General features: G+C 34.5%; 1 protein-coding gene across 1 annotated transcript; it reads right to left on the bottom strand.

Annotated features, from left to right (window-relative positions):
- Positions 1 to 3127: 3127 nt before the first annotated feature.
- On the bottom strand, positions 3128 to 12242 carry LOC129179121 (retinaldehyde-binding protein 1-like). The gene is made up of 8 exons (XM_054771969.1): positions 12133 to 12242; positions 11876 to 11910; positions 10018 to 10146; positions 9277 to 9481; positions 7192 to 7370; positions 3919 to 4077; positions 3734 to 3844; positions 3128 to 3667 (listed from the first exon to the last, which is right to left on the bottom strand). The coding sequence occupies exons 2-8, from the start codon at positions 11882 to 11884 to the stop codon at positions 3521 to 3523; spliced, it is 939 nt and encodes a 312-aa protein (XP_054627944.1). The 5' UTR covers positions 11885 to 11910; positions 12133 to 12242; the 3' UTR covers positions 3128 to 3520.
- Between the last annotated feature and the right edge of the window lie 4079 nt (positions 12243 to 16321).

Genomic DNA, 16321 nt, shown 5'->3' on the forward strand with positions numbered 1-16321 from the left:
ACTAGAATTTAAGGTGCACATGGAGGCGAGTGCTTCTGATACTGTTTAGGCCAGCACAGAAGGCTTTGCGTTCCCTGATTGCACACCACTCTAAGAGGTCCATTATTGTAAATACCTCAAGGGCACAAATGTACACACATCTGGATGAGGTAGGTAAATGATAGTTGCTCTTTAACACACATTCCATTTCTCTTCAACACTTGTGTAGGTCTTCTGTCAAATGGTTCTCACAAAAGCTGGCTTGGAAAAAAAAGGCATTTATTCTGGATCCTTATATTGATTCCACAACTCTCTGCTCTGACCACAGGCATATACAATACCAGTGTTTTTCCCAGTTTGTGTGTTTTTTTTTTTTAACTCAAATATCATGAAGCTTAGTTTTATTGCGACATGTTCAAAGTTCATAGCAGCCCTGCACAGATGGACTACAGCGAAACTAGGTTTTTTGTACACCCTACTTTTTGTACAATTTTCACTGTGTTTTGTATTTCTAGTCGGCGTACTGTATTATGACTGCTGCCACCTACTGTCGAAGAAAGCAACTACTACCCACAGTAACTCCACAGGTAGATTTGTGTCCAGTTCATCCAAAAATAAAAAGCTGGGATCTTTTTCATTTGCGCTTCATGCACAGAAAGCATCTGTGATTATTGTGACTCTGAGCAGATTCTGTTGTTTGTTGTTGTAATTCCTGTATTTGTGCAAATACCTGTGTGTGTGTGTGTGTGTGTGCGCGTGTGTGTGTGTGTGTGTGTGTGTACACACGCATAATTTGCCATATCATCACCTCTGACAACAGCAACCAAAATAGATTTATTTAACTTTTAAGAAATATGAAAGGGATTCTTTATATTGAGATATTTCAGAGTCCACTGATGAGGGGGGGAAGGCAATAAGCAGTTAGCAGAGATTTATGAGTATCATTGTAGTGCAAATGTCATGTGACATGCCATTTACTTTGTAGTAGGGGGATCAGAAACGTTATGTACTCTGTTGATTAAAAAAAAAACATGTATTTATCGGTGACCAGTGCTTTTTCAAATTCTCGTGTGTATTTTTACTGCACTGTTGAATACTAGAATTCTAAGAATCTAGAAATACCTCCAAAGTTGGAATGACATTGTTCAGTTAGCTCTGTAGTAACACACAGCTTTCATTGTCTCTGCTTTTTTTTAAATTCATTTTTGACCATAAACCCATGTGTAGATGACCAAAAAGGTGCACATACTACTTTCTCATTTTGGGTGTTTTGTTTTTTTTTTCATTGGGTTTTTTGTTTTTCAGGACTCATTATATAAGGAACCATGGTTATTATATTCCAGAATAAATTTTATTCAAAGGAAAAACAATTCTACTGTTTTTTTTTTCACCTCGGTAGGCATTTTTCATGTTGGGGGCACTGGCTGGCATCGTCACCAGACACAAAATTTGTAATAAAAAAAAAATATAGGCTGCAATCCAGCATTAAGGCAAATAAATGAGACTATTTTGGTTTCATTTTGAGCAAATGAGGGGCTGGCTGAACCTAAATAGTCTTTTAATATTTCTAACTAAACCAAAATAACACAAACAAGCATTTTACCAGCACAAACCGTCGTAATATGACCACTGTTTTTTGTCAATTTCTGCTGTTTTACGTTTTCCAAACATGTCTACTGTCTTCTTAAATAATCTTTGTAAATGTTCTTTTTGCAATATTTTGACTTTATTCTCATAATATTTTGACTTTCCCCCAACCTAATTCTCTAAAAATTACAACTTTTTGTTTTTTTTTTTTCTCATGTTATGACTTAAAAAAAAAAAAAACAACTTTAAAAGCTACTAAAATGATTCCTCATAATATTACAAGTGTATTGTATTCAAATTGTGACTTTTTTCTTGTTTTTCTGTTTTTCTTAATATTTTGACTTCATTCTCTTAAAATGGCCGCTGTTATTTTTTTTTTCATTTCTGCTGTTTGATATTTTTTAATTTGACAAATATTTACTCATCAGATCAGAAAGGAAATCACGCTTACCAGCCCACGTGCATATGAGGCGAGTTAAGAAATGGAGTTACGGTGCCATCCAGTGGATGAAGTCGGCAGGACAACCTATTTTCAGACCTGTTATGTGCAGCCACAAATAATTAATGGAAAACATTGGTTGGGGGGATCGGGCGCCGGGAGGGGTGGGGCCCTTTGGGTGTCAACGTCATGCAAGTGGTTTGGAATACCAGTTGGTGTCAGAAAGGGGATTTTTTTTTTAATTAATGGAAAAATAGTTAAAAATTGAAGGCGGATGTTTGTTATAATCTGAAGAATGTTACAAGGACACATTCGAGGGGGGAAGGGAGGTAACTTCATGCAAGGGGGTTAGAATACCAGTTGGTGTCAGAAAAGGGGGTTAAAAAAAAAGAAAAATATTAAAAAATTGAAGGAGGATGTTTGTTATAATGTGAAGAATGTAACAAGGACACACTGGTGGGGGAGCAACTTCATGCAAGTGGTTAGAAATACCAGTCGGTGTCAGAAAGGGGATTTTTTTTTTAATGAATGAAAAATAGTTACACAAAATTAAAGGTGGATGTTTGTTATAATCTGAAGAATGTATCAAGGACACATTGCCCACCAATGTGCAACTTCATGCAAGTGGTTTGGAATACCAGTTGGTGTCAGAAAGGGGATTTTTTTTTTTTAATTAATGAAAAATAGTTAAAAATTGAAGGAGGATGTTTGTTATAATCTGAAGAATGTTACAAGGACACATTCGAGGGGGGAAGGGAGGTAACTTCATGCAAGGGGGTTAGAATACCAGTTGGTGTCAGAAAAGGGGGTTAAAAAAAAGAAAAATATTTAAAAATTGAAGGAGGATGTTTGTTATAATGTGAAGAATGTAACAAGGACACACTGGTGGGGGAGCAACTTCATGCAAGTGGTTAGAAATACCAGTCGGTGTCAGAAAGGGGATTTTTTTTTTAATGAATGAAAAATAGTTACACAAAATTAAAGGTGGATGTTTGTTATAATCTGAAGAATGTATCAAGGACACATTGCCCACCAATGTGCAACTTCATGCAAGTGGTTTGGAATATCAGTTGGTGTCAGAAAGGGGATTTTCAAAAAAAAAAGTTTCATAAGAGTGTAACAAGGACAGTACAAGCTCATTTTGTTCAATTCATTGCAGGTTTAATTTGAATCACCTCATAACGCTCCTCGTTTTGCTTTTGAATGTGTGATAAAAATCCTGAAATGGAATCATTCCATTTTTAACACAAACAAGGCAGAAAAATGTCATTTCTAAGGCAAACAGCAACACAAAAGCACCTCCCTCTGTCTAAATGCTCTACTGCCCATCCCGACCACAAACAAGTCTGTCTGTGTTATCTAAACATCCGTATTCCTCCATCTTAAGTGTCACCATATCTGGAAACCATCTTCTGCTCCTAAATCTAGATACTGTACTTCTTTTTGCGCGGAACTGCCTTAGTGCCGATACAGGTGGCGCTACAGCTTCAAAGCACATCATCGGAGCTCCAGCTTTCAGAGAGCCGTGTCTTCGGAGCCGAAGAGCCTGGTGGCGATGGCCTGGCAGTCGGCCGCGCAAGCTTTCCCATCAAAATCCGCCGGCAGGATGTCGGCATCAAATTCTCTCAAGTAGCTGTCCAGCTCGTCCCCGTGGACAAACACCTGAGGAACGAGGAAGCGGTTAACACCGATGCTAGGACGACACGAAGTCTAATCCTCCCTGCATACCCGCTCGAGCAGCTTGCTCTTCATGAAAGGCTTGACCACGTTGTACGTGGTGGTGAAGTACCAGGGCTGGTGAGTGACGTGGACGGCCTTGAAACGGGCCGGGAAGGAATCCTGCAGAGAAATTGGTAGCTACATTTAAAAAAACAGTCCATTTATTGTTACTTTTCTGTGTTATAGTATCAGACCTGCAGCATGTCCACCATCTTCTTGAGCTCAGCGGGCTTAATCCCTGAAGCGTGCTGCATGGTGAAGCCCTTAAAGTTCTCGATCAGGACAAAGCCGTTGATCTGGGTCTCCTCATTCTCAAGCAGCTTCTCCAGGATCACACAGTAGGCTCTGAGGATCTGACACACACACACACACACACACACACACAGTTGCCAAAATACACGTGGCCGTCATTTGAATCACAGGTTCTCAAATGGTCTCAACCTGGGACCCACATTTTCCAGTCATTAAGTCATTTTTATTATTTTGTTTTTTTACACATTTATTTAAGTCATTTTTACTTTTTACACGTTACGTCATTTTCCATCCATCCATCCATTTTCTATACTACTTCTTTAATTTGTATTATTTTTTTACGCTTTTATGTAATTCATTTTTATTTTTTTACTCGTTAACTCATTCAATCCCAGCCATTTTTCAAAAGACAACCCCTTCATTTTAGATGATTTTGACTGATCTTTCAAGGCACACAAGTGTTCTATGGCTTTATTTTTTTTCTTGGAAAAAAAGTCATAAATTATGAGAATAAAGTCGCAAAAAATGTATCACTTTATTCTCGTACTATTACAACTTTTTTCTTGCAAATTTACAACTTTTTCTTGATTTACGAGAATGAAGTCGTACATTTGTGGGGAAAAAAGTCGGAAATTACGAGAATAAAGCTGTAAATTTACAAAAATGTACTTTATTCTCATAAATCAAGAAAAAGTCGTAAATTTACAAGACAGAAGTCGTAATATTACGAGAATAAAGTCGTAAATTGAACCCCCCAAAAGTCGTAATATTACAACTTTATTCTCGTAAATCAAGAAAAAGTCGTACATTTGCAAGAAAAAATTTGTAACATTACAAGAATAAAGTTGGAAATATTTTGCGACTTTATTCTCGTAATTTATGACTTTTTTCCTCATAAATGTACAACTTTTTTTCTCGCTAATTTATTTATATTACGAGAATAAAGCCATCATTTTAGACTTTTTCCTGCGAAAAAGTCGTAAACTACAAGAATAAAGTCGCAAAAAATTTATTCTCGTAATATTTCATCTTTTTCTTGCAAATGTACGACTTTTTCTTGATTTACGAGAATGAAGTCGTACATTTGTGGGGAAAAAAAGTCGTAAATTACAAGAATAAAGCTGTAAATTTACAAAAATTTACTTTATTCTCGGAAATCAAGAAAAAGTCGTAAATTTACAAGACAGAAGTCGTAATATTACGAGAATAAAGTCGTAAATTGAACCCCCCAAAAGTCGTAATATTACAACTTTATTCTCGTAAATCAAGAAAAAGTCATACATTTGCAAGAAAAAAAATTTGTAACATTACAAGAATAAAGTTGGAAATATTTGCGACTTTATTCTCGTAATTTATGACTTTTTTCCTCATAAATGTACAACTTTTTTTCTCGCTAATTTATTTATATTACGAGAATAAAGCCATCATTTTCGACTTTTTCCTGCGAAAAAGTCGTAAACTACAAGAATAAAGTCGCAAAAAATTTATTCTCGTAATATTTCATCTTTTTCTTGCAAATGTACGACTTTTTCTTGATTTACGAGAATGAAGTCGTACATTTGTGGGGAAAAAAAGTCGTAAATTACAAGAATAAAGCTGTAAATTTACAAAAATTTACTTTATTCTCGTAAATCAAGAAAAAGTCGTAAATTTACAAGACAGAAGTCGTAATATTACGAGAATAAAGTCGTAAATTGAACCCCCCAAAAGTCGTAATATTACAACTTTATTCTCGTAAATCAAGAAAAAGTCGTACATTTGCAAGAAAAAAAATTTGTAACATTACAAGAATAAAGTTGGAAATATTTTGCGACTTTATTCTCGTAATTTATGACTTTTTTCCTCATAAATGTACAACTTTTTTTCTCGCTAATTTATTTATATTACGAGAATAAAGCCATCATTTTCGACTTTTTCCTGCGAAAAAGTCGTAAACTACAAGAATAAAGTCGCAAAAAATTTATTCTCGTAATATTTCATCTTTTTCTTGCAAATGTACGACTTTTTCTTGATTTACGAGAATGAAGTCGTACATTTGTGGGGAAAAAAAGTCGTAAATTACAAGAATAAAGCTGTAAATTTACAAAAATTTACTTTATTCTCGTAAATCAAGTAAAAGTCGTAAATTTACAAGACAGAAGTCGTAATATTACGAGAATAAAGTCGTAAATTGAACCCCCCAAAAGTCATAATATTACAACTTTATTCTCGTAAATCAAGAAAACGTCGTACATTTGCAAGAAAAAAAGTTGTAATATTACAAGAATAAAGTTGGAAATATTTTGCGACTTTATTCTCGTAATTTATGACTTTTTTCCTCATAAATGTACAACTTTTTTTCTCGCTAATTTATTCATCTTACGAGAATAAAGCCATCATTTACGACTTTTTCTTGGGAAAAAGTCATAAACTACAAAAATAAAGTCGCAAAAAATGTGTTCTCGTAATATTTAATCTTTTTCTTGTAAATTTACGACTTTTTCTTGATTTACAAGAATGAAGTCGTACATTTGTGGGGAAAAAAAGTCGGAAATTACGAGAATAAAGCTGTAAATTTACAAAAATGTTCTTTATTCTCATAAATCAAGAAAAAGTTGTAAATTTACAAGACAGAAGTCGTAATATTACGAAAATAAAGTCATAAATTTAACCCCCCAAAAGTCGTAATAGTACAACTTTATTCTCGTAAATCAAGAAAGTCGTATTTTTGCAAGAAAAAAAGTTGTAAAATTACAAGAATAAAGTTGGAAATATTTTGCGACTTTATTCTCATAATTTATGACTTTTTTCCTCATAAATGTACAACTTTTTCTCTCGCTAATTTATTCATATTACGAGAATAAAGCCATCATTTTCGACTTTTTCTTGGGAAAAAGTCGTAAACTACAAGAATAAAGTCGCAAAAAATTTATTCTCGTAATATTTCATCTTTTTCTTGTAAATTTGACTTTTTCTTGAATGTGTAATATTACAACTTTATTTTAGTGAATTTAGAAATTTATTCTCGTAAATCAAGAAATAGTTGTAAATGACTTTTTTCCTCATAAATTTACAACGTTTTTTCTCGTAAATTTACAACTTTATTCTCAGAATACAGTATATTCCGACTTTTTTTTTTGTAAATTTACAACTTTATTCTAGCAATCAGCAATTAGCGTTAGATATTATTTGAACAGTATGCTAATGGTGTCATGCGAATGATGCATCTCCTCTACCTCATCAAAGGTGATCTCCTCCAGGTCCCAGTTCTCGATGTTGAAGAGCAGCACCACACGGCCGTACTTGTCCCTGCTGGGCAGAACCACGGGGTAGCCCGCCTCGATGGTGCTGCGAACCGCCTCGGGGGTCAAGTTCTCAAAGAGCTCGGGGTACTCCTTCCTGAAGCGAACGTAGCCTGAAACACCGACGACAAGAACATTGAAGCTTCTTCATTCCGGGTTTCTGCGTGTGCAGGTTACAATGACGCCGCTGTTTCCTAACATGTACACGCTTGCTCATACCAAGGCCCCAATTAACCAGTGTGTGTGTGTGTGTGTGTGTGTGTGTGTGTGTGTGTGTGTGTGTGTGTGTGTGTGTGTATTCACAGCCCTTAATTAATTAACCCCACATAGCAAGTTCACATGAAAAGCGCAGGCGCACAACGAGGATTTATTTATTCAGTAAACTCTGCGTCTTCCTGCTACTTCTCAGACATAAACATGTGATCTACTTCCACGTAACTTTGTTACCCCCCCACCACAAATCATGTTGCTTTGTGGCTGAATACGACCTATGATTAATTTTAAAAACTATATATGCGTATTGAAGCAAATGTTACGTATTTTGGGCCTAAATGAAGCCTCGTCAGGCATAAAATGGATAAATGAACTAAAATACAAATACACGGAATTAAGAAGCTTCATAAAGCTAATTGTTCATTAAGATAAGCAAAACACCAGATGCCCTCACTTATCACTGATCATCTTATTTATGCCTAAGGTGTAATATTTTGTATTATTATCTCTACTATATTGGGTGATATGAGTATAAAGGTGATTGTAGGGTTGTTATTTCATGTCGAGAGGGCTCTAATAATATTAAAATCTATATTTAGTAGATTGTAAACAGGTTTTCTATGCCATAACTACAAAAATATTCCATTTATAAGGAAGGAATTCTACTTTGCGGAAATTCTTATCATCTTATCAAACACTTATCATCTTATTTATGTCTACAGTGTCATACTTTCTCTTATTATATCTACTATGTTGGGTAATATGAGTGTAAAGGTGACTATAGAGGTGTTATTTCAAGTCTAGAGTGCTCTGATAATGTTTAAAACCAAATTTGGTAGATCCTAAACAGGTTTTCTACGTCATAACTATGAAAATATTCCATTTGTAAAGAAGGAATCCTACTTTGCGGAAATTCACTTCCCACTTATCATCTTATTTATGTCTACGGTGTCATACTTTCTATTATTATATCTACTACATTGGGTAATATGAGTGTACAGGTGACTATAGGGGTGTTATTTCTTGTCTAGAGGGCTCTAATAATGTTATAAACCGTATGTTTTAGATCATAAACAGGTTTTCTATGCCATAACCTGAAAATATTCCATTTATATTATATTATAAATATGATATAAGATAATATTTCATGTCGAGAGGGCTCTAATAATGCTAAAACCTGTATTTTGGAAGGTGGTAAACAGGTTTTCTATGCCATAACTACAAACAGATCCCATTTATAAATGAGGAATCCTACTTGGCTGACATTCACTTATCACTTATCATCTTATTTGTGTCTAGGATATCATATTTTCTATTATTTTATCGGTTATATTGGGTAATATGAGCATACAGGTGACTACAGGGGTGTTATTTCATGTCTCGAGGGCTCTAATAATGTTAAAACTGTATTTAGTAGACCCTTAACAGGTTTTCTTTGCCACAACTAGGAAAATATTCCATGTATCAATAAGGAATACTACTTTGCGGAAATTCACATCACATTTCCATTTGGACTGATGTCGTAATCACAAACGTCTATGCGAGTACAACCAGTACAGTCGGCTGCGAAGTTCCCAGAAGAAGCGCCATGAGTTCACAAGTAAAATTGTGAACTTGCTGTCCCAGTTGGACACAAAGAAGGTCTTTGTGAGGGTCCCATCAAAGCCCCCAATTAACAAACACATGGCTCCCTGTCTCACTGATGGACTGTATTTGTACTAAACTGGAGCACAAAGGAGGCCTCTGCGGAATCCAAACATGCACAAATACTAAAATAATACGGCGGATGATACGTGACAACGTTACCCTTCATGAGCTCGTGGGCCCGGACAACATCGAACTTGCGGGCTCTGAGGAAACGCAACATCATGGAGTCCGGCTTGTCCCCGAAACGCTCCAGAACCAGCTTGGCCAGGTCGTCTCCATCGGCCGCCCTGTCCTTCATCGTGGCTCGCAGATCTTTGATGGACGACGCCCTCCTCTCCTCCGTCTCGCTCAGCTCATCCTTCGCCTGCGCGGTGACAGGAAACACATTTTGTCCGATATGATTTATTTACAGTGGATCCCCCACACACACATTCCCTGCAAACTGGCGGATTTTTGGTCCAAAAAAATAATAATTCGATTTTTTTTTCTGCAAAAAACATCTCCTTCACCCCAAGTTAGTAATCATTTTTTAAAAAAACAAAAAACAATACAGGTAAAATGTACAGCATTCACGTTAAAAAGCACACGTGTACATGTTTATCTCTTTATGTTTCACTGATAATGTTTTTTCGTCAAGCGTTGAGATTTGGTACTTTGTTAGGCGCTCCTTGAACGCACCATAGTTGCATTGAGATGGAAAAGTGAAACTTATATGTAACTTCCACACCGTGTCTCACATGCCATACATTATCATTCATTCACGGTGAGTACCGTGGGGCGTTTCTTGGTGTATTTCTTTATTTCTTTCTTTATTTACTCGTGGTTTGTCGCTGGTGTTCCCGGAACGTTACCCCAAGTGAAAAGCGGGGTTTTCACTGTTCTGCCATTGTGGCCAATTACCTTTTGAGCAGTGTGGCCCGGCATTTTGTGGCACGGCCCAAACACGGGCCCATGATCCTTCACCGTCAGGTGCTCCAGCTTGGACCTCATGGCCTGCTCCTCTTCTGACACCATACGGAAAGATCCAGTCTGTATGACGAAGGTAGGGTTCATTATGTGCCATCTGCCATCTAGTGCAACCTGGGATCATCATTTGCCAATGGTCATCAAGCTGTGTCGCAACCCACTTTTATTTAAGTCTCTTTTTTTTTTTTACACTTTTATTTATGTAATTTTTCATCTGTATTTATTTATATTATTTTTACGCTTTTACTTAAGTCATTTTTATTTATTGCTTTATTTTAACAGTTTTATTTAAGTCATTTTTTGTTATTTTTTGCACCTTTATTCAAGTCATAATTTTTTTATTTGTATTTTTTTTACACTTTTTATAAGTCATTTTTACTTTTAATTTATTTATATTATTTTAATGCTTTTACTTAAGTAATTTTTATTTATTGCTTTATTTTAACCTTTTTATTTAAGTCATTTTTATTTTTAGTTATTGTTTACACCTTTAAGTCATTATTTTTTTATTTGTATTTTTTTTTTTTTTACAGTTTTTCATTTTTATTTTTTTGTTATTTCTACTATTTTTATGCTTTTATTTAAGTCATTTTTATTTATGGCTTTACTTTAATGTTAAGTCATGTTTAGTTATATTTTGCATTTTATTCAAATCATTATTATTTTTTATTTATTTATTTATTTATTTTATTTGTATGCTTTTATTTACTTCATTTTTATTAATTGAAATATTTTTACTTAAATCATTTATGTTTTTAGTTCTTATTTTTTACGACATTATTTCAGACATTTTTATTTTCTTACACTTTTGTGATTTTTATTTGCATTTATTTATATTTTTTACGCTTTTGTTTATGTCATTTTTAATTGTATTTAATTATTTTGTTTTTAGGCTTTTAAGTTATTATTTATTTATTTGTTTATTTTACATTTTTGTCATTTTTATTTTCTTTCATTTTGTATCATTTTTTCACACTTTTATTTAAGCCATTTTTATTTTTTTATTGATTTTTTTTTATTATAATTACACTTTTAAGCCATTTTTGTTTTATTTTTTACACTTTTATTTAAGTCATTTTTAATTTGTATTTTTTAAATTATGTTTTTATGCTTTTATATTTTTTTGCACTTTTAAGTCATTTTTCTTTTTATATTTTTTTACACTTTTATTTAAGTCATTTTTACTTTCCATTGATTGAGTCATGCCTTCATATGTTATGTTTATATTTTGTATACTTTTTATGAATGTTTTTGTTAAGTTGCCATCTTTTGCAACAGGAATACACATCATTACATGTCCAAAGTGCATTTTAGAGGAATTTATAACAACATTTTGTCAAGGAAATGAGGAAGATGACTAAAATATTGCCCAAATTTACTGCAAAATAAGTCAGACATGACTTTTAATTGAATTATTTTAATTGAACTTTTGACTTGCTGTCTGCAACCCACCTTTGAGAGCCACTGGTCTGGTGGAAGAGCATTTATGTGTGGCTGTCATAGATAGATGAACAAATGGACGTTATTTCTACTAAATAAACTCTACAAGTCAAACTGGACAACCACAGGCTCACACGACTTCAAACGCCACCTGAGTTTACGTTACTGCGTTACTACGATTACTGCAGTAATGCATGAGCGTCCCCGAGGGTTGCAAAACCACTTAATCTGCTTCACATGATTTCAGAACCACGTCTATTTAAAAAAAACAAAAAAAAACACCTTAAGGGTCCACCCCAGAGCCAAACATCTTTACTTGACTCTATTAGAGGTCATTTACAGTTCAACTTACAGCGGCCATGTTTGCGGTGTCTCACGGCAGCTTCGCTGTGGAGACAACATGAACACGTCACATGCCGTGAATTTGAAGGTGATGTCCGTGAATGAAAGTCACATCAGTGCATGTCAAGTGGAAAAATAAGCCAACGCCACTGAATGACAATCAACACAGGACGTAATTAGCAATAGCTTTATCATAACCACTTGTTGACGCTTTCGTGCAGTCTGTCGTTAGAATTCCATATAATAACAGGCTGTTAGGAGTCTTACCTTCTGCAGAGCGGTGTGGAGTGGAGGCTGGAAGGAGTGCACAAGGAAGAGTCCACAGGAGGACAGAGGACCGGGAGGGGTGGAGTCGTCACTTCATGACACGGGGGGTTACAGCCCGGCTCATTTGCATAATGCAAAATGAGGGCGAAGCTCGGCTATGTGGCATGTCTTTTTTTCTTCCCTTTTAGCGTATTTTTCTTTATGATGAATCTCTGCTTTTGTGCGATGGAGTATCAGGGCCACATTGAAATAAACAAAATCATCGGAGATTTTGAGAGTAAAGTCGTCAATTTATGGGAATGAAGTCATAAATTGACTACTTTATTCTTGTAACTTCACGCCTTCACGGTTACGACTTTATTCTTGGAACTTTACCACTTTTTTCTCGTAGATTTACGACTTCATTCTTTCTTTATTCTCGAAATGTAATTTTTTTTATGTGGCCCTAGTACGCCGTCGTGCTTTTGACTTAATTTGAAGACTGCAAAAACCGAAAACCAAGCAAGATGGTGTAACTGAAATCAAGGTGAATTATTATATTTGATGAACGTCTTTGTTTGTTTTTTACGTCAGAAATTGAGAACTTTTTTTCTCGTAAATGTACGACTTTATTCTTGTAGGTTTACACCCTTTTTGTTGTAAATGTACAACTTTATTCTTGTGACTTTAAGTTTTTTTTCTTGTAAATTTTACAGTTTTTTCTCGTAAATGTACGACTTTATTCTCATAATTTTACAACTTTTTTTCTCGGAAATTTACAACCTTATTCTCGTAACTTTACGACTTTTTTTCTCATATATTTACGACTTTATTCTTTCTTTATTCTCGAAATGTAAGTTTTTTTTATGTGGCCCTAGTACGCCGTCGTGCTTTTGACTTAATTTGAAGACTGCAAAAACCGAAAACCAAGCAAGATGACGTAACTGAAATCAAGGTGAATTATTATATTTGATGAACGTCTTTGTTTGTTTTTTACATCAGAAATTGAGAACTTTTTTTCTCGTAAATGTACGACTTTATTCTTGTAGGTTTACACCCTTTTTGTTGTAAATGTACAACTTTATTCTTGTGACTTTAAGTTTTTTTTCTTGTAAATTTTACAGTTTTTTGTCGTAAATGTACGACTTATAATTTTACAACTTTTTTTCTCGGAAATTTACAACCTTATTCTCGTAACTTTACGACTTTTTTTCTCATATATTTACGACTTTATTCTTTCTTTATTCTCAAAATGTAAGTTTTTTTTATGTGGCCCTAGTACGCCGTCGTGCTTTTGACTTCATCTGAAGATTGCAAAAACTGAAATCCAAGCAAGATGACGTAACTGAAGTCAAGGTGAACGATTATATTTGATGAACGTCTTTTTGTTTTTTAAGTCGTAAATGTACAACTTTTTTTCTGTAATGTACACTTTGTACACTTTATTCTCGTAGGTTTACACCCTTTTTGTTGTAAATGTACAACTTTATTCTTGTGACTTGAGTTTTTTTCTCATAACTTTACAACTTTTTTTCTCGGAAATTTACAACCTTATTCTCGTAACTATACGACTTTTTTTTATCATATATTTACGACTTTATTTTTTCTTTATTCTCGAAATGTAATTTTTTTTTTAATGTGGCCCTAGTACGCCGTCGTGCTTTTGACTTCATTTGAAGATTGCAAAAAGTGAAACCCAAGCAAGATGACGTAACTGAAGTCAAGGTGAATTATTATATGTGATGAACAACGTCTTTTTTGTAAAAGCAAAAACTGAAAACAATGCAAGATGACATAAATGAATCCAAGGTGAACTATTATATTTGATGAAAAAGTAAATTCAGGACTTTATTCTCATAAATGTACACCTTTTTTTCTCATAAATGTACGACTTTATTCTTGTAAAATAACGACTTTTTTCTTGTAAATGTGCACCTTTTTTTCTTGTAAATTTTTACGACTTTATTAACTTTATTAAAGTCGTACATTTACGAGAAAAAAGTCGTTATTTTACAAGAATAAAGTCTGAATGAAGTCGAATAAAGTCTTGTAAAATAATAAATTTTTTTCTCGTAAAATTACAACTTTATTCTTGTAAAACAATGCCTTTTTTCTCGTAAATTTACGACTTTATTCTTGCAAAATAATGAGTTTTTTCTCGTGAATTTACAACTTTATTCTTGTAAAATAACAACTTTTATTCTCGTAAATTTCCGACTTTATTCTCGTAACTTTACAACTTTTTTTCTCGCATATTTACAACTTTATTCTTTCTTTATTCTCGAAATCTCACATTTTTTTCCAATGTGGCCCGAGTCCTCCTGCATACTTTTGACTTAATTTGGAGATTGCAAAAACTGAAAACCAAGTAAGACGACATAACTGAAATCAAGGTGAATTATTATATTTGATGAACAATGTCTTTATTTGTAAAAAAAAAAAATTGTACATTTACGACTGCATTCTCGTAAATGTACGACTTTATTCTTGTAAAATAATGACTTTTTTCTCGTAAATGCATGACTTTATTCTTGTACAATAACAACTTCTTTCTTGTAAATTTACAACTTTATTCTTGTAAAACAATGCCTTTTTTCTCGCAAATTTACGACTTCATTCGTGCAAAATAACGACTTTATTCTCGTAACTTTACAACCTCGTCTGAGTCGTAAATTTAAGAGAAAAAACTTGTAGTGTTGTGTTACAGGCATTGCCTGAGACAACTATGAGAAGGAGGGACTTATGTGACCTTGGGCCTTGGGCATGTGCAGGGGGCGGGGTAAGGAAGGCGGAAGTGAGACTTCCGGGCTACACATGCTAATCTGTTTGCGCTCCACTGCTCTGTTTTGCTGCCACGTTATAAATAAAAGCTTGCCTGAAGCAAGAGGAAAGTTTCCTTCCTTCCTGAAGTTATTTGCATGACACAACGACGCGTAATCTTGCAGCTTTTTACTCCTAAATCTACGAGAATAAAGTCGGAAATGTACCATTTTTTCTCGTAATATTACAAACTTTTCTCACAATATTACACGTTTTTTTCTCGTAAATTTCCAACTTCACTCTGGTAATATTCCGACTATTACGTGCATCCTCAGCTGTCTCTTTGTAGCTGTTTTTATATCTTTAGAACGCACAGAAAAGAGAAAGACATGTGTTCATGTCTCACGTAAGGATTGTGGAACGATGGGCAAAAGTTCTTTACAAAAGTGCAAATCTGAAATTCCCCATCACTAATATGAACAAGGTTGGACACCCCTGCTGCCGGTTCGCGGGGGAGAACGCTGACCTGAGAGTGTCCAACTTAAAACACGGGACGGGATGGTTTAGTAGTGTGACTGAGAAAGAAGCTTCATGTATTCCACATTCCTCTCTGCACATTCCTCTAGTGGGAAGCCCTTGTTTTGGACCAGCACATTATTCACTGATGGCTGAACGACCTCGTGCACCTACTGTATGTTTCCTGACAAGTCAAGCATAAAATAGCATTGTTTTACATGTTTTCATGTGTGCACTGCAACATGTACACATCAAACACAATCATGACAACAATGTGACCTCCCTGAGACGTGAGGGAGCACATGAATGGATGAGTCCATCTCACACCGACGCCCCATGCTCCATCGCCGAGCCGCTATTCTCCTTCCATCACAGCCTCTCATTAGGGGACGCTCATGAATAAGCTGCTCTTCCCCTCGCAGGACAAAAGGGGTTAACAAGCCTTTACAACAACGGTTGTCAACTGGTGGTTCGGGAGAGAAAACTGGATGGCAGATCCATTCTGGGTGGGTCGCAGACAGCAAGTCAAAAATTCTATTAAAATGTGTAATATACAACTCATGTCGGACTTATTTTGAAGTCAAATTGAGGAATATTTTAGTCAAAGTGGAATTAGGACATGTAATTATGTGGATTCATGATTCACAAGATGGAAGGCTGAAAAAAAATCAATTTGCTTGGCTTGACATACAAAATATAAACAAATAAATAGAAAATAAAAATCTAAAAATAAATAAAACTGACTTAAAAGCGAAAGATTGTCATAAAAAGGATTTAAATAAAGGTGTAAAAATAAAAGAAACGTGACTTAAGTGTAAATAAAATCATGAAAATATAATCAAAATAACAATGACTTAAATAAAAAAATAAAATAAAATAAACACAAGTAAGAATGTCTTAAAAGTGTGAAAAAAAGACAAATAAAAAAGCAAAA

The sequence above is a fragment of the Dunckerocampus dactyliophorus genome, chromosome 3 (genome assembly GCF_027744805.1).
Source record: "Dunckerocampus dactyliophorus isolate RoL2022-P2 chromosome 3, RoL_Ddac_1.1, whole genome shotgun sequence".
Taxonomy (NCBI): domain Eukaryota; kingdom Metazoa; phylum Chordata; class Actinopteri; order Syngnathiformes; family Syngnathidae; genus Dunckerocampus; species Dunckerocampus dactyliophorus.